The 19,144-nt window shown below is 39.6% G+C and overlaps 1 protein-coding gene across 3 annotated transcripts in view; it reads left to right on the forward strand.

Moving 5' to 3' along the window:
- Positions 1–18,316, forward strand: part of GALNT15 (polypeptide N-acetylgalactosaminyltransferase 15) — a 28,257-nt gene extending 9,941 nt beyond the window's left edge. For 2 of the 3 annotated variants that reach the window (XM_038128548.1, XM_038128550.1), the window contains exons 5-11: positions 6,156–6,323; positions 6,950–7,067; positions 7,828–8,022; positions 12,761–12,892; positions 13,928–14,029; positions 14,803–14,940; positions 15,887–18,316. In XM_038128548.1, the coding sequence (XP_037984476.1) occupies positions 6,156–6,323; positions 6,950–7,067; positions 7,828–8,022; positions 12,761–12,892; positions 13,928–14,029; positions 14,803–14,940; positions 15,887–16,033 (1,000 nt within the window). In that variant the 3' untranslated portion in view covers positions 16,034–18,316. The remainder of the gene's footprint in view (positions 1–6,155; positions 6,324–6,949; positions 7,068–7,827; positions 8,023–12,760; positions 12,893–13,927; positions 14,030–14,802; positions 14,941–15,886) is intronic. The other variant, XR_005255883.1, reaches the window with a different exon arrangement.
- The last annotated feature ends 828 nt before the right edge of the window (positions 18,317–19,144 follow it).

Genomic DNA, 19,144 nt, shown 5'->3' on the forward strand with positions numbered 1-19,144 from the left:
TGAGGAAAGCACAGCAAGTTGAGAGTGAGTGGTGAAATATCCATCTGTTCTCTTCTTAATGCACTGATCAAACTCTAACTCATGCACTTTTGCTGGAGGGACAGGATGGGAAAACAATCACCTGGAATGACTGAGTTGTTTGCTGGCAAGGACCAGTGCAGTTTTTCAAAGCTCAAACCTTTGCAGGAGCTTAAGGAAGCTGTAGAGTGGTTTTAAATTTAAAAATAGTGATTAAGCCTAATTTTCTAGACTCCTGATCCGAGTGTGTCACTATTTTTGTGATCTGTCTTAGAGTGATGCTGAGAGTTCCTTGCCCAGATCGAGATATCACAGTGAGTTGAACATACAACAAGAGAGATACTCACAGTTTTTAGTAGACTGTAGGATAAATATAAGAAAATTTATCCCAGTTTTACAAGTATAGAAATATTTTACAGAAATACATGCCAGATATTTGACCTGTGCTAGGTAATGACATTTCATCTCTCTATCTGATGGCTTTATTCACTAACCCAATCTAATTTATTTTTCTGGGGGAAAAACTACTAAACCATTACAAAATCTTTGAATATACACTTTTGAGCACCTTGACTGGGACTAGTTCTGTGAACCATGGCTAATAAATTGACTGGGAAGCTGTGCATCAGCTTAGTATATTGCCCAGATAATGGTTCAGTGGTTTCTACAGCATTCCTTGACATTTTGATTATTCAAGGATGAATACTGTAGGTACCTGGACAATATTAGAAAACTACATGAGATGTCTCACAGATCATTTCATTTGACAACTGTTTGTGTTCTAGGCTAGTTCCAGGTGAGTAGCATGGTGCATAATAATGCAGTTGTGCCATTATTACAGTCATCTTTGGAAGGGTTTGCCTCTTCCAGGAGACTGCAGAGCTGCTATTTTGTATACTGTCCAAAGGCAGGGAAAGGCAGAGGGGGCATATAATGAACTGTGCCATGAAGCCTTAAAAATATTGTTCCTTTGATCTAAAAGCAATGGCCACTGTGCTGAAACAGGATGATTAAAAAAAAATCCAAAGCATATTTCCTAAAAATATTTCATGAAAGCAAAATGAACATTGATGATATCCTTGACAAGGAATTCCATCTGCAAAAGAGGCCTGGGCACCATAGCTATGGACATAGGGGTGGTTTGCAAAGGGGTAGCTGGACGTTGGACCTTTCCTCTGCTCCTCTTTGCAAGGGCTGTTTCTCTGTGTTGGAGCACTGCCTATACCACAGCTCAAATATTAGATTAGGAAACAGATGCCTGTTACATTATTTTAAAAAGCTTATTTGGTTTCTAAAATTCAAACTGCCTCTACTTAGCACTGTGATTCTAGGTCACTAATCTTTAATGAAAATGCTGATAAACAGAATAAGAAATTAGCATAGCAGTGGAAAGGTGTTTCATCATCTGTGTGCTCCCATCAGGAACAAATGGAAGCCTCTGCTTATGGATACAGGAATAGAAAGAGTTCTGCTGTCCAGAATTTTTCAATGTGGTTCTGATTTTATGGTAATACACAAGAGACAAAGGAAATATTTTGCACTAAGGATGAACAGCTTCTTCATCTCTTTTATTCTGATTCCCCACTTTTCAGTGGCCCATATCCCAGCTTTTTGAGCTACCGAATACATAATCCATCTGTTTCCTAACTTCTCACAGGCTTGGGGAAGCATGATGTTATCCATTCAGAGCCCACACAACCTCAGCATCTGAGCATGCAATTCCATGCTGCTCTCCCTATTTTGAAAGCCTTCCATACACTTCACATGTAACAGCCTACTTCCTGGGATTTCTGTGTTTGCCTGATCCTTTTATATCCCCCATTTGTCAATAACACTCATTTCAAATTCAGTGAATGTTCTGCATTTACATGGTAGGTTATGGGAAGATAAGCTATCTCTTTACAATCTTTCACAGTTAATCAGGATCAGAAGGTGACCTATATTAAAGAAGTTGAGGTAAAGAAAATAAAGACAAGAGTCTACAGCCTATATAAATAATCCACCCATTTGAGTAGATTGTTCCTATGCCCTAAGTTAGTCTGGAGTTGGTCTGTAAGGCAGTATTTAAGTAATCCTTTATAACATTCCTTATCACTGCATTTTATCTTCTTATTAACCCTATCTAATTTCAAATGGTCTGTATTTCTGAGACTTCAGTTAGCCAGCAAGGTGCTCTCAGTGGAAGTGCAGCGTTTTGTGGAACCACCTTGGGTCCTCAGTTACTCACTGAAGTTTTGACTGAGTGCACAGACAGAGAACTGGGACTGCCTGGATTTTTTAGCTATCTAATTTTTGCAAGCTGTGATCCATGCTGAAATAGATTGAGGATTATACATAATTTTTATGTTTGGTTTTAGAGGTTTCTTTTTCTCCTTATTTAAAGGAGGATTTAAACAGATTAAAATCTATTCCCTTCCCAGCACAACAAAGTATAAATCAATACAAAAGCACTTTCAAAAAAAGTGTATCCAAAATTCCAAAACTGATACATTACTTAAATCTTCCTCTCCCTATGTTACTTAGTTTAAAATTAGAAAAGAACATAATGTCCATGCTGACTGTAAAGGGTCATGGGAAGACATTTCATTTGCAATTGTATTTAGTAAAGAAATCCCAAACCAGGAAATTGTTCTTGTTTGGGTTGCTCTTTTTCATGGAATTGTGACCTTTTGTAATTTGTGTGAGTTCCAAGCATTTGAAATATTCACAGATTAGTCAAACAGTTCAAAGCCTTGCTGCTAGTTGTATTTGAATTTCCTGTTTTTCCCTTCCCTCAGATTCCACAGAGTAAAATTAGTGGTAGTTTGTGTTTCATTTCAAAGTGCCGAGAAGCTGCTGTCTGCCAGTTACCCAGTTAAAAACAAGAATAGCTGAGAACATCTTCCAATTACCATCTCCTGCAAATTTGTATTTAGAACTACACAAATGTCAAACCATCATTGAATATGCAGAAAGCAGCTATTTTTTAAAAATCACACCAACACAAAAATGGGTAAAGCACTGCTTGATTAGGATTAAAATTGAATATTGACCAATTTTCACCCAAGATAAAGTTACTAGATTCTTCTATTTCAGATCAGAAAGACACTCCCAATATTTAGTTTTAAGAAGGTGTGTTTCTGTTGGTTTCAGCAGAGCTACATAATGACTATACCACACTTAACACCAGTTGAAGGCCTAGAATTATTCCTACACACATACTGTTGAAAATTGTTAATCTTGTCATTCTGAAAAAGCTACATGAGTAGTAGCTCTAAAACACAGTTGTCAGTTTTTACTGTACAATTTTGTGGAAAAGGAGATCAGATTTTGTTTTGTTCTGGTTTCTGGTTGAATTTAGCCAGGATAGAACATGGCCCATTCCTGTGAGTTATTTTCAATTTAAACACTGTAATTTTTCATGTCATAATTTGCAGATAGTTTGGATAATTGCTTGGTCTCCAAACTATCAGAATCCATTATGTCCTTACTGGTATATTTCTTGAATTGAAATCTTGAAGAATCAATCCCCAATAACTACTACTGTAGTGCCTACTCTTGTGAGCAATTGCACTCATGCCAGAAGCGCCACTGGAGTGTGGAGCTTTATAGTGGCAACAAATTTAAGGTGGATTAAAAAAAAGACAGATTTTAAATAGTTACAATGATATGAAAATGTAGGATAGTCTGAATTGTTTGGATCATCTGATCCAGAATGTATCTCAGTGTGTCTGTACTTGCATTGTTTCCATCTGAACTATCCAGGATCAGTTCATGTGGTCTAGTCTGCATGGTCAAGGTCTTCTGAGTAGTTTAGTCTACGTTGCCTCTGGCTTCTACTCAAATACGCCCTCCTGATATTTCCCTCTTGAATCTGAAATCGTAAAATAAACTACCCTGGGGTCATTAATTCCTCAATCCTGTCTGAATGAGAATGGATAAACCAGTAGAAATAGATAGTGTGGGTTTCAGCAAGCAGCAGCAAACTGAGGTGGGAACTATGCAGCTGCATCTACACTCCCAACCAGGCAGTTGTCAGAGATGCTCATACACTGGAGAATGCAGCAGGCTCTAGAAATTACTGTTACAGTGACTTTTTATTTTTGACATTTAGTCATTTAAAATTCATTTAACTCATCAGATGGATTTCCCCCAGCATATCAAAGAAAAGAAATGCCTGTTTGTATGAGCCCAGTGGGACACTACCTTTAGGAACTTTTAGAAGCAGGTAGTTTGCTCTGCATGCTGTTAGTGAGTAAAGATTCCAGTAGAAAGGGCCCTGCTGGCTTGAGTCCTGGGTGGTTTCTCCTGTCATGGATACAAAACTGTATCACAGGGACATCATTAGGAAGGATATCAGCTTTATTATTTTCAGTATGACTTCTTTCCATTTCTTCTTGAATCCTGGGGAAGGATGTCAGGAACTCACTGCCTTGATGTGAGTGCCTGCAAATGCTGCATGTGGCCATAAAATTTTCTTACCTATTTATAAACCAGATGCTTGTTTCTAAGAGTGCTTATTACTGCATATTATAAAGGATGGCTTTATACCTGAGCAGAGAAATTAAATCACTTTTCTATTTTACATCTTCCTGGCTTAAACTCATCATAGGACAGTCTGCTCTTATTAGGAAAAAAACTGGGTCATTTTAAAGCAATCTTCTGCATGGTTCATCTTTGTACTCTCAACTAGCAAGCAGTCTGTTTCTCTGTGGGCTTCTAAAATACTCTACAGGAAACCTCAACTGTGAAAAATAAAGTTGGGCATTTCCCCCCACTCTGATACTGAAAAAACTTTATTCTAGGTATTGTAGAGGCAGAGAAGATATTTCAAGATTACATTAACATAACCCAGAGTTACCATCTTCCTTAGCTGGTTCTGGCCTCTGCCATGGAAAAATACAAATGTCTCACTGCACTGGAGACTTCTGAGATGTCCTTTCTTCACTGTCAGTCTTATGTTTCAAGCAAATTTCTCTCCTTGTGATTTCTGACCAACATACACATCTTAAAAGAGGAGATAAAAACATCTACATTTTGCCCCCAAATTGACAATTTCATTTTTCTCTCTCTGTTTTAACAGGAAGGTTTTTCCTAGGGCATAATTTCCTACATGGATATTCCTACTCTAGAACAATAATATTTTTTCCAGTGTCCTTTAATCACCCTTAAATATTACTGCTTTTTCTCCAGAAGAACTTCTGTCTACAGACCAGTCTTTGCACTGAGACCAGAGACTATCCTTTTAGCCTAACAGAGAAGAAATGGATAATGTTATTCTTCAACACTTTTTCCCTGCAGTCCCTAATACCATTTCATTCATACTGTGAAAATTTCCAAATGTGATATATCATTGACTTGTAAACAAGGAGCACTGAAGGCTGTTCTGAACTACCAGTTAATTCCAAGAGGATGTGCAAGTACACTGTGAAATACTGTGACTTTGCCATGGGGAAATGTCTAGTACCTCTTCTCAGACTAATCCAAATTTAGCTTAAGTTAGAAATAAATTCAAGGATTGCCACTTACAGTGTAATGGCTCTGTTCTTGCTCTTGAAAGTAGATTCCGCTCTGTGACAGTGCATTTGTAAGAGCATTCTAAGATTGTGATAAAATACAAACAGGCACTGGCTTATGAACTCAGTAATAAATATTTTCTCAAAACAACCAGCAGAACAAACTAAGGGTAAGTGCACTCTTTGTTGGCCTGATGTCACAAACTCAAGAAGTGTGTGCAACATTTACAGGAAAATCAAAGGATGGTAAAGTGTGACAGGACAAAGTCATCTTCTGCTATAAACTTTGCATCCATGCAGAGCCTTAGCATCAGAGGCTGGGGCCTCTGTATGAAATAGCTTTATAAGAATTCTGATGGCTAACTCCTAACAAAATCCTATATAGTGTTAAATGACAATGCAAGGTACAGGGTATCAGTAAATTATTGATCTTTAGATTCCTCACTGCATGCTCAGTATTCCCATGCAACGAGCACGGGAATCCCAGCATGAGCTTCTGTCAGCAGGGAAACTAAGGGCCTTCAGCATTTAGAGGAGTGCTTGTGCTTGGCAGTGTCAAAGAGGAGAACTAATGTTTACTAAGAGAGGAATGGACTTCATTTGTGCTTTGGTTTGGGAAATAAATGGTATTGTCTTTTTCAGAAACAGTGTCATCTCCCCTGTCATAGATGTCATAGACTGGAAGACCTTTCAGTACTATCACTCTGTGGGCTTGCATCGAGGTGTTTTTGATTGGAAATTAGATTTTCATTGGGAACCAGTGCCAGAGCATGAAGAGAAGGTACGACAGTCTCCCATCAGCCCTATCAGGTAACAGTCCATCAGACAACGTGCCTTGCTCAGCTCAGCAGCAAAACTGTACAGTTTGGGTCATCTTGGGTCATCTTCCAGCTAACAACAGAAAGGTGTGGTGCTTGCACATGCTCAATTAATAACTCTTAAGGGATATTTTTTTGTTTGTGCTGTTTGCTTTGGCCATTAGTAATCATTCTAACTAGACTGCAGTCACACTTTCAATGTGACAAATGCTTTTCACACATTGACACAACTTGAGTACAGCCTGATAGACAAGGTGTGGAGGTTTGTAAGGAAAGCAAAAGACATGTCATACAGAGTTTAAAAAGATGTCTTAGACATGATCTGTTTTGTTTATCTCTTGTTTTGAATGTACATGTGGGCAATGTTCCCTACTGTTCTGAGTCTTATTTGTTATATTTGCTTATAATTCAAATCTTAGCTCCCTTTCCCAAACAAATCCTAGAATTACACTCCAGTTGTCCTTTATTTTGGTTAGATAATCCGTTCATTCAAGCTTATATGGAGCAGTATTGAATAATTTTCAATTATAATCTCTCTATGGAAATGGTGGAATTTTCACCCTCTGTAATTCCTTGTCCATAAACAAGGTGTTCACTTCCAGACTGTTTTCTACACAGGAGTCCTGCAGTAGCTGGTGCAGTGGTGGCCATGGATCGACATTACTTCCAAAATACTGGAGCTTATGATTCTGACATGACCATGTGGGGAGCAGAAAACCTGGAACTATCTATTAGGGTAAGGACCTTAATTAAAACATCAAGCTGTGATAACTATTGCAATTTTAAAGAACCTGAGTGGAAAAGGAAGAAGATATTTGTAAAAACAGTGCAGAATCTGCCGGGTTATGGAGAGTACAACCTTCCCTGCAGAAATCAATCCCCATGCTCCACAGCCTGTCAGGACTATACAAGAACACGCAGCTGCTGTGAGTTAGGAGCATTATGTCAGAAGAAGGAAGTTTTGCTGGCTATCACTATCTGCCTGAGGCCTGAGTCACTGCTTTTGGCACTCTCTGAAAGCTGCCTCTTCTATTCTGGCATGTTAACATGCACCAAAGGGAGAGTAGCTTTATTTCTTTGCCAGCCTGTAGTTTTAATAGCAAATTGTTTATATTAAATCATTTGCATTGTTTTTTGCTGAATATGAAGAGTAACTGATATTGAAAACTAGTGAAAATTGCAGGCACAAAGGGCACAGTGTTTTGATTGTCCCAGACAAGGGAAGGTGTGCACCCAGATCTCTCCACTACTCTGCAGTGTTTGTGGACAGAAAAACATAAAAACATATAAATAGCCATACTGGGTCAAATCAGAGGTCTGAATGCCCAGTATCTTCTCTGTGTCTGTGGGGAGCAGTGTATGAAGAAGCATATAATAATGCTCCTGCTGTTTCCAGGATTTCCTGAAGCAGAGCCTAGAGTAAAGGAGCTTCTCCCTTTCAGATAAAAATAATTTAAATAAGGTCATCTCTATTTGTGCTTTCACTTGTGTTTCAGACCTGGCTCTGTGGTGGCTCTGTAGAAATTATCCCATGCTCTCGAGTTGGTCATGTCTATCGAAATCACTTCCCCCGCGCTTTCTCCTATGAAGAGGCCATTGTGAGGAACAAAATCCGAATAGCAGAGACCTGGCTGGGCTCCTTTAAAGAGAACTTCTACAAGCATGACACAGTGGCTTTCTTAATCAGCAAGGTAAAAACAGCTGTAGAGGTTTGTTTCTGAGGTTTGTGTTGAGATAGGTGAAGGGAGAGGAATAGGAGTGGGGGTGTTTGTATGCAGTGAGATGCACGGGATGATCTTTTTATTAAAACTTCCTGTGAAAGAGCTGTCAGATCAGGAAGGAGAGAGAGAAACTTGTGCCTGAGTTCAGCTTTGTGCTAAAGTCATCAAATCTTATGGAGTATAACCTCTTCTCCAAATGACTCCCCAACAAGCTGTGGTTTGTTTTGTAACTGATAGTACATGGAGGGTTGTGATGCATCTGAAGTGGAAGCCTGCAGCACTGTGTGCTCAGAGGACTGTCCTAGAGGGTTCATTCTCAGTTACTGGTTTTCCTCATATGGCTCCTGAGGATATTCAGTATTATTCACAGGCAAGTGGCAAATTATAGTCTCTCTTGGAAGGGAACATATCTGAGTGTTCTAGTGACAAAAAAAAAGTATGGTTTTTTTTTCTGGATATGAACTGACATATCCAGAAGTAACTGAACTGAGAAAGTCAAACCTCAACACACCACTATTTACAAATTACATTTTCATTAGAAGCATGGTGCAGACATTTGACTGGACATTCCTCCAGGAATTTGGATTCCCAGCAGCCTTTAAGCTAGGACAGGCTTGCAGGCAGATGTGTGGTGTAGCCCTGGCATGCAGCTACACTTGAACCATCTGCAGATTACACATTATCCAATAACTACAGAATGGCCACACCTGTTTTTTAAGTACAGTCTCCATGGCAGATCAGTGGTGGTCAAGGAACTGTATATCCCTTGTATAACAAAGAAGTGGATGTTTGCTAATTGGGAGTCTTGCAGCTGTGGGGAATGTTGTTGGTATAGCTAATGTTGTTAATGTTGCTGCAGTTCTCAGGAATTCTCTGGCTCCGGTACCTTTTTTTCTAATTGTATTCTTTCTACAAGGCAGTGGACAAACTTGTAAGCAGTTTTGAATGAAAATGTATAATTTATCTTCCTGTTCATTTAACAATGCCAGGCTTTTAAGGAGAAAAAAATTCACTGAAAGCATTTAGGCAGAGCATGGGTAGGTGCTGTGCAGTTTCCCATTCATATTTGCTCCTACGTTTCATAGAATCAGAGAACGGTTTGGGTTGGAAGGGACCTTAAAGATTGTCTCATTTCAACTCTCCTGCTGTGGGCAAGGATGCCATTCACTAGATCAGGCTGCTCAGGGCCCCATCCAGCCTGGCCTTGAGCAGGGATAAGGCCTCAGGGGTGATGCCTCATCCTCTTCCAGGGATGGGGCATCTACAGCTTCTCTGGGCAACCTGTGCCAGTGCCTCACTACCCTCTGAGTAAAGGATTTCTTCCCAAAAACTAATCTAGACCTGCTCTCTTTGAGTTTAAAACTACTGCTCCTTTTTGTAAGCCCCCTTTAGGTACTGGGAGGCTGCTCTAAATGCTCCCTGAAGCCCTCACTTCTATTCAGTTTCCTCAAGTGATTCCCAGCTTGCTCTTCCCTTCTAGGGAGAGGAACTTCCTTCTCCTTCTCCACTCACTCAGAGGATCAGGTTCTTGAGAGAATGGAGAGCCTGACTGCCAGCAAAGACTGAGGAATACAACTCAGCCTTCTCCATATCAGTCACCACCAGTTCACTTTTCTTGGTTATTGGCAAGCTACGCTCTCCTTGTCCTTTCTTTTCTGACCTATGTATTTATTGAGTCCCTTCTTGTGATTCTTTGTGTCCCATGCCAAGTCCTGTTCCAGCTTTGCCTTGGCTTTCCTGATCCCGCCCTGACACATTCAAACCATATCCCTGTACCTTCCTCAGGTCACCTGTCCCTGCTTTCACAGTCTGTGCATTTCTTTCTTACTCCTCTGTTTGAGGAGCAGATTTTTGCTCAGCCATGCTAGTTTCTGGCCTGCCTTGCTCAGTTTCCTACACACTAGGATAGAGAGCTCTTGCACTGTAGGAAAAGTGGCTTTAAAGAGCTGCCAGCTCTGGTCAGTACCTCTGCCCTTAAGGACAGTTTCCTAGGGGATCTCTTTCACCAGCTCCCTAAACAGCTGGAAGTTTGCTCTTGCAAAGTTCAGAGTCTTGACTTTTCTCCTCACCAGACTGACTCCTTGAGATCATAAACTCAAGGGTTTGGTCGCTACAGCCCAGGCTGCCACCAATCCTGATGGCTTTAATGAGCTCACTTGCACTGAGAGCACCAGTAATACCAGTCCTGCATGCCTCAGTCATTCAGGGCTGGCCATCACCCAAGACAGCCAGATCCAGCAGGAGCTGCATTATAGTGGGGAGAGGAACAGGACTGTATGTCAGTGTGACTTCTCTCTTGTTGCCTAGCCTGACCTCCTTATGCTCCACCAGTGGATCTGCCTCTCCAGTTAGCCTGCTAATTGTAGAGTCTGGAACTATTGTGTTTCCTTTTTTACTCTTATTTTCACATATTTTTAAAAGATCCTCCCTCTTTGTCTGTGTTGCACGTTTGAACTTCACTGGCCAGGAGCTTGTCAATTGATTCACAGAGGTTTATAGGCACTAGACCAAGCCTTTAAAAATGGGCAGTGAGGTTTTTAAATCATTTAATAATTCCCTGAAGGCTTTTCTTGTCAGCTCAGAAGCAGTTTTCTCTACTAAAAACTACAGTCACCAATGATTCAGCTTGCTAGCTGTAAGCAGCATGACCTTTTGCCTGAGTTTATTTTAGCCAGAATACTTTTACTACTTCTGAGTATGATGCTCCCTCAAATGATCAATTTTATGATCTCTGTGTGCAGCACACCGTAACATAAATGGCCCTTTTTGTATGATCCTTTCTTTCACAGCCGATGTTTTCAGCCTGTCAGTGCAGCGGGATGTTATTCAAAAGGCACAGGCAAGCAAGGACATTATTGCCACTCGGCGGCAAAGGGCCCTTAGGGGATTTATTGCGCTGAGAGGGTGAGCAGAGCCACCTATGGGCCGCTATAGAATTCTCCGTGAGTCTTCACCACCACCATGGCTCACTGCAGAAAACAACCAGTGACCCCCATTTAGGCGGCTTTATAACTCTTCTTGGTTTATGGTCTGAATCACATCTTGCACAGAATGCCTGTGGTGTGAGCATTAAACAGATGAATTAGGCTCTTCCCAGCTCTTTACTACTTCAGCCACCAGGTCTTTTGCTCCTTTTCTTGTGTGGTTTGCATATTGAATTTACAAGCACAGTTTCCTTTCAGCTTGGTTTACAGGGACAATGACTTTCTTTACCTTATTTACACCATTTATTCAGCATCAAATGCAGACTGTAACTAGTATGATAAATGAGATTTACTGCCACTGCCTTCCTCAGCCAAGGCAGGGTCTCATGAGAAACATCTCTTTTTAGGGGAAGCATTTTACTTCTGTCCCTCCCTTTTCTCTAGAGGACAGGTTTGCGTGGTGCAGAATTGCTAAACTTTGTTGTTGTGCTTATTGAATCTAAGACTGACACTGAAGTATGAGGTTCTGTTTATCACACTGCAACTGTTGAGCTTTGCCTGTGGAGTTTACAAAGGCTGGCAAACAGTGCCATATGGAATGATTGATCCCTGCCTTTAGAGAATGACACCTCACCTTGGATCACCAAGGCCCTTCATTTGTCAGTGTTCTCCATGCTGCAAAATCCTTTTCTTTCTTTTTTATGGATACAGAGAAATAGCTGGTCTGGGAAAAAAAGTTATTTACGGGCAGTTCTCTGCTTACATAGCGAATTTTAGTTTTTGACGGAGACATGCAGACCAGTTTCCTGAAATCCCATCCCAAACAGCCTTTTTTAAAAAGTAGAAACATGAAGAGGGGAGATCTACTGCTGGCAAGAAAGAGGAGAGAAACTTTTAAGGGTTGTTAGATGTTTTTAATATTTGGGCGCTGAAAGATTTAGAAAAGCATTTTGTGTGGTTTTGAAACTGCAGAATGAGACACATAAGTGCTTAGAGGTTTTGAGAACCCCTTTAGTCATCTTTAGTGCTAAATACCCTCAGATATCCAGCCTGTCAGCCTCTGCAGTACAGATGCCTGTAGCTGCACCAAGGGTTAAAGGCATTTGTCTTTTTTCATAACAGGGTTGCTACCAGGAAAGTTGAGAGTGATATTGTGTCTTTATAATTCAAGAAAATGGAGAAATCATAGGAAAGGTTTTATGTATTATAGCTGCAGAACACCTTTGTTCATTAGATTTAGTAACTTTCAGATAATAGACAGATAATAGATGATAGTCTATATTTTGGGTTAAATTCTGTCATCATTTATTCCCTCTGATCATGGAGGAGTGAGAGTAACTAGGTAATTTGGGCTGCTAAAGGCCAGGAAATTGAGTTTTTATCAGCAGGAAAAATTCTATATTAAATTGCAATCTAATACAATCCCACTGAATTTCAGTGCAACAGCTATCAAACTTGGTCCTGACTTTTTAAAATAACAATATGACAAAGACTGACTTATCTTGCAGTATAATAATAATTTTTAGAGGACATACTTATTTTTACAATGTATGCTACTTCTGAAACACTTCTGTCACAATGCCAGACTGTGGCTGTTTTAGCCCAAAGTCTGAGGAAGGCTATAGCTGCATCTCCCCTTTTGCATATGTCATAAGAAATACATATAAATATCCGTAACATTCAGGATAGAAAGGGTGGTAGAAATAATTCCTCTGTAGTCATTTCCACTACAAGCATCTCTAACACAAATACAACAGTAACCTTGTTGCCCTTTCTCCATAAAGGCAGAGAAGCCAGACTGCAGCGAGCGCCTTCAGCTACAGAAGAGACTGGGCTGTAGAAATTTCCAGTGGTTTCTATCAAATGTGTACCCTGAACTCTCCCAACCTGGAGACACACCAAGATTCTCTGGCAAGGTGAGAGAAAACACACTATAAAGAATGATCTTTCTTTTTGCATTGTTCAAAGACTCCAGTGTCACTTCCATGTCCTGAGTACTCGGTCCAAACAGGCAATGCAACCAGAGTGGGAGGAGAAAGACAAAGACAAAGAGCTGGCCCAAATTCTCACATAAATGTTGATAACCAGCCAGAACTGAACCCAGAGTGTCTGAGTCAGTTCAGGGTCACAGCTCAGAGGATCCTAACCTTAGGGTCTTCAGGTGCCATTGTAAAGGAAAATAACTGTGTTGCCTCGTGCAGATGGCAGAAGTGACAGCAGCCAAAATACCTCTGAGGTGACCCATGTGCACAAAGAGAAAAAAAAGGATTTCATCAGTCCTGCACTTCCCAAAGGACAGAAGTGATAGCAGTAGCAGTTCCCTGGCTGACTGTGTACAGGACAAAATATTCTTAATGTGTGGGTTTTTTTAAACACATAGTTGATAATTATAATTAATTAAATATGAATTTATTCAACAGCCTTACTGGAAGAGAATTTCCCCCAACAAGGCAACAAGGTCTACTAATTAATTCACATTCAGCTATCTTTAGCCACATTTTATTGTGTCCTTTTACTATTTTATGTGCTCTTTATTTTCAAAGTTAGCTTGAGAAAAGTGTAAGAACTGAGTTTGGATCACAGGAATTGTCACGTTTCTTTTCTTCTGGAATATCTTGTGTTTTTTCTGACTACAGTGTCCCATTGACTTTTTCACTAGCATAAACATTTAGATACCTTTCTTTTAATTATCATAATAGTTAAACCCAAAAGTGGATCTCTCCAATATCAATGAAACTCACTGGGTAACTCACCCTTGGTGAAACTCTGCCTTTTGTATCACATTAGTTTGCAAGATCAATATGCAAGATCAAGTCTGAAAGAAAAGAAATAGTGCCTGATTTATGAACAAAATCATATATCATAAAGGGACACAATCACAAAATGTTAGCTGAAGGATATTTTGTTTGTATCCAATTGGGATTTATTTCAGTATAAACCTTTACTTACAGCTTTACAATACTGGTGTTGGCTTCTGTGCAGATTACAGGCCTGGAAGAGCTACTGCAGAAGGGTCCATTGAACTCTCCCCTTGCAGCGACAGTCCCACCCAGGTAATGTCTACTTTGAGTATATGGGCACTGTGTCTGACCTAGGGAGCCATGCAGAAGACAGGCACCCCAACATGTAAGTGTCTGAGTTGACACTAGTGGAAATACTGGCACGTTCAAAATTAGCCTGTGCTAAGGCAACGATGCCCACTCTTCCACAGCTGAGTGCCACTCGAAAAATGCCAATGTCCCCATGGGTCACTGAGGCAGATACCCACACTTTGCTCCAGAAGACAAAATTAAGCACTTATTTGTTTAGTATATTTGGTAGTGTCTGGGGAACAGAAAGCTTGTGAGTAAAAAATATATAACAGTTCCAAAATATAGAGGGGGAGGAGAGGATAGCCCATTAGTGACTAAATCTGAAGATTAATGCCTAAACTGCAGTCTAAGGAAGAAGGTAAATTCATTTACACTCCCTAGCTGGCATCGGTCTAGCTCAGGGTGAGCTGCAGGCAATTTCAAACTGCAGCATGTGAAGACATTGTCAGAAACACCCTTCTGTTCAAATATTTATGGAACTGGAAAATTTTATGATAGGGTGGGTTTATGTCACACATAATCATAGTTCACAAAGCCTTTCCTTAGGTAAATAGTTATGCCAGAATTAGCTAGCAGGGGGAACTACTTGAAGGGTCAAGGCTGTTGGGTCTCTGTAACTCATGTTTGGATTGCATCCTAATAAACATGTACAGGAAATTGTCTTTAGAATCAGCATTTAAAAATGAACTGGGATGTCCATCCATCATTGTTCAAACAAACCCTTCCTTTCCCAGCTCTTTGAATATAACATGAAGGAAATCGTGCTTGGTTCTGCTCCGCTGCTTTGCTTTGATGTCAGACACGGGAAGGTTATCCCTCAAAACTGTACAAAGGAGACAGACAACAGCAACCAGCACTGGGATGTCCAGGAGGTCAGTACTGGCTCTGCCATGGGGGAAAGGCAGCTGATGGTGACTGTGGGATCACTGGGTGATTTCCAGATTTGTGTGTGAGGAAGGGATGAGGTACCTGATGGGCAAATTTCACTTCTGTACCTTTTTAACTCAGAAAAAATAGGATGTCTCTTGCCCACTAACACTGTCTATGTAAAAAGCATTTGGTTTAGAAATACAAACTACAGAAATCCTACCTAAAATCTTGTGTTTGCTTACCTGTTTGTCTTACTGGCCTTATTGGAATAGAATCAGAATTAGTAGTTGTGAAAATAAGAGCAGGGCAAATCCTTTGCCATTTCTTTCAGATTGAGGGAGGGTTTGGAAATCCTGACCACTCCCAAATGAGAGCCCTTTGTGGAGCTTACAATGGGAAACATTAAATTTTTTCCTGCATTGTAGGAGAAGAGCAAGCTTCCTATTAGAGGAATTCACTGTTTTCCAGTGAACTTTAGCCAGTAGAACAGGAACTCCTCAACAAGACTGAAAAATGTTACGCTCTGGGACAGCCTGGGAAAATAGCAGTTACTGTAGTTGTATGGATCCAGCAATCCTCTGGAACAGTCCTACTGTAATTTTGCTTGATTCCTAAGGCAAGCGTTGGTCCTTATGAAATGTTGTGGCCTGTAGTACTGAGGCTGGTGCTGATGACAACCTGTAGCCACAGGAAAAAAACAGTGGTGGAAGAGAACTCAGCACCTACTACTCATGTTAGCTTCAAAAGGAACTCCAAATATTCACCATGCTCTGGGCAGAAAGCTAAATCCAGTCATTGTGTTTGGAGCATTGCTTAAAAAAATATTTGAACAACCAGGTATTACTGGTGATATATTGTATATAAATTTTCTGAAACATGGTCTAGCTTTTACTGGAAATCCCTTAGTTTTAATTTGTTCTTTCTTTCCCTTCTTCTCTCATCTTGTAGAATGGAATGATTGTCCATGTCCTTTCTGGCAAATGCATAGAGGCAGCAAAGAGTGAAGATGAGAAGGACTTGTTTCTGTGTGCATGTAACAAGAATGCAAATCAGGTGTGGCAATTTGAGCGTTCCCATGGGCTACGTCAGCGGTGACTGGCAGGTCTCTGCAGAGGTCAAGTCTCCAAAGTTTAACATTACTTCTGCTTGGGATTTAAGATGCATTTCCTGCAAGGATGAGAAAGATGTTTCTGTTTGCTGTAGCATGCAAGGAAGTCAGGAATTTCTCTTGTTTAAAAGCCTGGCTCCTGGTTAATCTAGCTAAAATTTCTATTTATTCTGTGAAGCAGGGAACAGAGAGATTGTGAGAATCAATAAATTCTCAACTCCGCTATTGCAGAAGATACTTAAGTTTGCCCTTTGATGGAAATATGGAAAATTGGCTGCCAGACAGCTTGTCTTCAGTATATGTTGTGACTTCAGAGGATACAGGGAAAAAAATGAGATTTTTGAAACTGTAAGAAGAAGCCAGCTAAACCAGGACAGGAGTTTAGCCTTGTTTTACAGTGCCCTCCATTCATATAAAACAAAGTAGGTTTTGTATGTATAAAAGTAATAGATGTTTCCATATGTAAAGGCAAAAATTTTGTTTTCCAATTAACCTGATCCAAATTTCTACTCTCTGTGAGATTACATAGAGCATAAATTAACACTTAATTAGGTACTAATTGCTCTAATTGACTTGGACTACTAACAGTCTTCAGTGTTTGGCACACCGTTCCTTAAATCCTTGTCCACAGTCTAATTTGGATAGGAGAATGAGACTGAAATATTAACAACTTTTTTGTTGTTGTTTTAATTATATTTAAGGACAACTCCTCAGGAAACTTTTGTGGTAGTAAGGAGGGTAACAACTTCTCTGCTTATTTGGGAATAGAAAGAATCAGCGGCATCCATTTGCTCTTGTAAAGCCATGGGATGAGCTTACTATTATTATTATTATTACTATTGCTATCACAGTAACAGAAGTGCTGGCTGAAAACAGCAAGTGAAGGGAATCAGCCAGTTTCAACAGTGGCTACCTAGGGAAAAAACACTGGCTTGCTTGCATTTGCTTGCAGCCTGAGTTAAGTCTTTCAAGCTGTCAGTTTTAGCCAAGAAGATTGTATAGATTCTTGCTGTCGTGGTACTTCAAGATGATCCTGAAAAGACCAAATTTTCTAAAGAAGCTTCTTCTGTAGAGCCTGCATTGCTGCTGACCTGCTGTCTGTCAAAGGAGTGAATGAGAGATGAGGTTAAATAACAAGAATGGTCTCACACAGTATGAACTTAGTCAGGCAAACTTCCACTTCAGTATCTCATTAGGGTACTTTCCTTTTTGAAGATGAAGTCAATGGTGACACTTCCCAAGAGCCTGCTAAGAAAGAACAAAGATTTGGGAGTCTTCCCACATCAACACCACATCTGATTTATAATATAAATCAATCATAATCCTGTGTACATATTAAAGGGGAAGGGCATCTTTAATGAAACTCACTTAGGTTTTGCATTATTTTCAAGAGACAGAAAATTGTGGGGTTTTTTTAATGTACAGCACATTACATTGTTTAAACTTCAGAGAAAGGAAGGAGTAACAGATTATTCTGCTTAGAGCCTTCCAGTTAGCTGCTCTCAGTGAATCATAATAAATTGGTATCAAGCATATAAAATTGGTTACAACAGAGGACACGAAGAATATTCTTTGTTGTGTTGTGCAAAACATCTCCCAGTGTCTAACCCTCTGTCTACTTTGAGTGCTAAAGATTCCGCACTGTGTTCAGGCATCACTCCAATCATCTTGATTACCACTTATGCTTTCTTTGATAGCATCAGAATCTGTTACTATTTCTGCTGTGTCATTTAAAATTTCCTGTGACATTCTGGAAAGTGCTTTAATTTTCAGCTAAGATGATGATAGCAACCTCTTCCAGAACACAATTGATACCTGACCATTGCCCAAATCTAGGGTGAGAAAATAGAATTTTTTTAATTGCATCAAAGCTGAGTAAAATGCTGTTTTAATGACATGTGATGCCTTTATTTTAAATTATGACTATGCCAGGTTTTTAAATTATGTATTATTTATTATATTTTGGACACTACACTGGGAATATAATTCCTTCAGAATTTAGGTAAATGTTAAAAAAATGTGTATACAAATATGGTAATTGACCATAAGTGATATTTATCACAAAAAAGAATGAAAAGATTTTTGGTTAAGAGAGGAAATGTTTGGAATTTCAGAGACATGGACATCTTCATTTATACTACTTTTTAACATCGTAATAAAAACCTAGAAAATAAGGTTTGCTGTAGATATATGTACTCTATAAAAATATGTTACCTAATACCTCTTTGAAAAATAAAATGAAAATCTATGGTGCAGTACCATTTAGAAAATAATTGTTAATGCACTTGTTTCACTTAGTAACAGAGTAAATGTGTGTTTGGTTTCCAAGGGAACTAAATTCCAGAGCATGGGCCAGAAGGGGATATGGATTGTGGAGCACACTTCCCTCTAATATAAACATAATTTAGTACACACAAATTAAAAAAATAGCAAAGGGAAAGCATCTATCCCCGTTTTTCCTATTTTCTTTCCTATATGGCTTTTAAAAAGATCGTTGGTTGTACCAATACTGTTTTCCCGTGGTGGTCATTTAGACTTTGCCCCTGTGGTTACATCCATCAGCTACACTCTTCTCCTCATCGAACTGTGCTCAACAAAGTGGTGGCTAAGCATGCTGGTATGTTTTCCTCATTTTTACCCATCTTTCATGCAATACTAGCACACAATGATTCTATGAGCACCACAAAACATAGAATTACTTTCAGTTATCTATTTAGACAAGGTCAACATTTCAGGTTCCACTAATTCCTGTGACAGGAGAGAAATGTAAGAACAAAATGTTTCATACAAGAATGAAGCAGTTTAAACTTTGAAAGCAGAGCCTCAGGCAAGAGCAAAGAAATTCCAGCATAACACAAATAAATACCTTATAATGTAACTCCACCTGTTTCTTTGAGTTTCGCAATCCAGGCACAGTGCTTTGAGCCAAACCCACCCATGAAGCTGAGCTAGAAGGTCAGATTCAAGAACAGGTCACCTTTTGGTTGACAGCACTTACTAAACAACCTAGTTTATTCCTCTCCCAGCTCATGGAAAATGGAAGAAAATAAAGACTTGAAATACTATTCAGAGTACTTTTAAAGCGAGCCTCAGTTGAT

Source organism: Motacilla alba, chromosome 2, assembly GCF_015832195.1.
Source record: "Motacilla alba alba isolate MOTALB_02 chromosome 2, Motacilla_alba_V1.0_pri, whole genome shotgun sequence".
Classification (NCBI taxonomy): domain Eukaryota; kingdom Metazoa; phylum Chordata; class Aves; order Passeriformes; family Motacillidae; genus Motacilla; species Motacilla alba.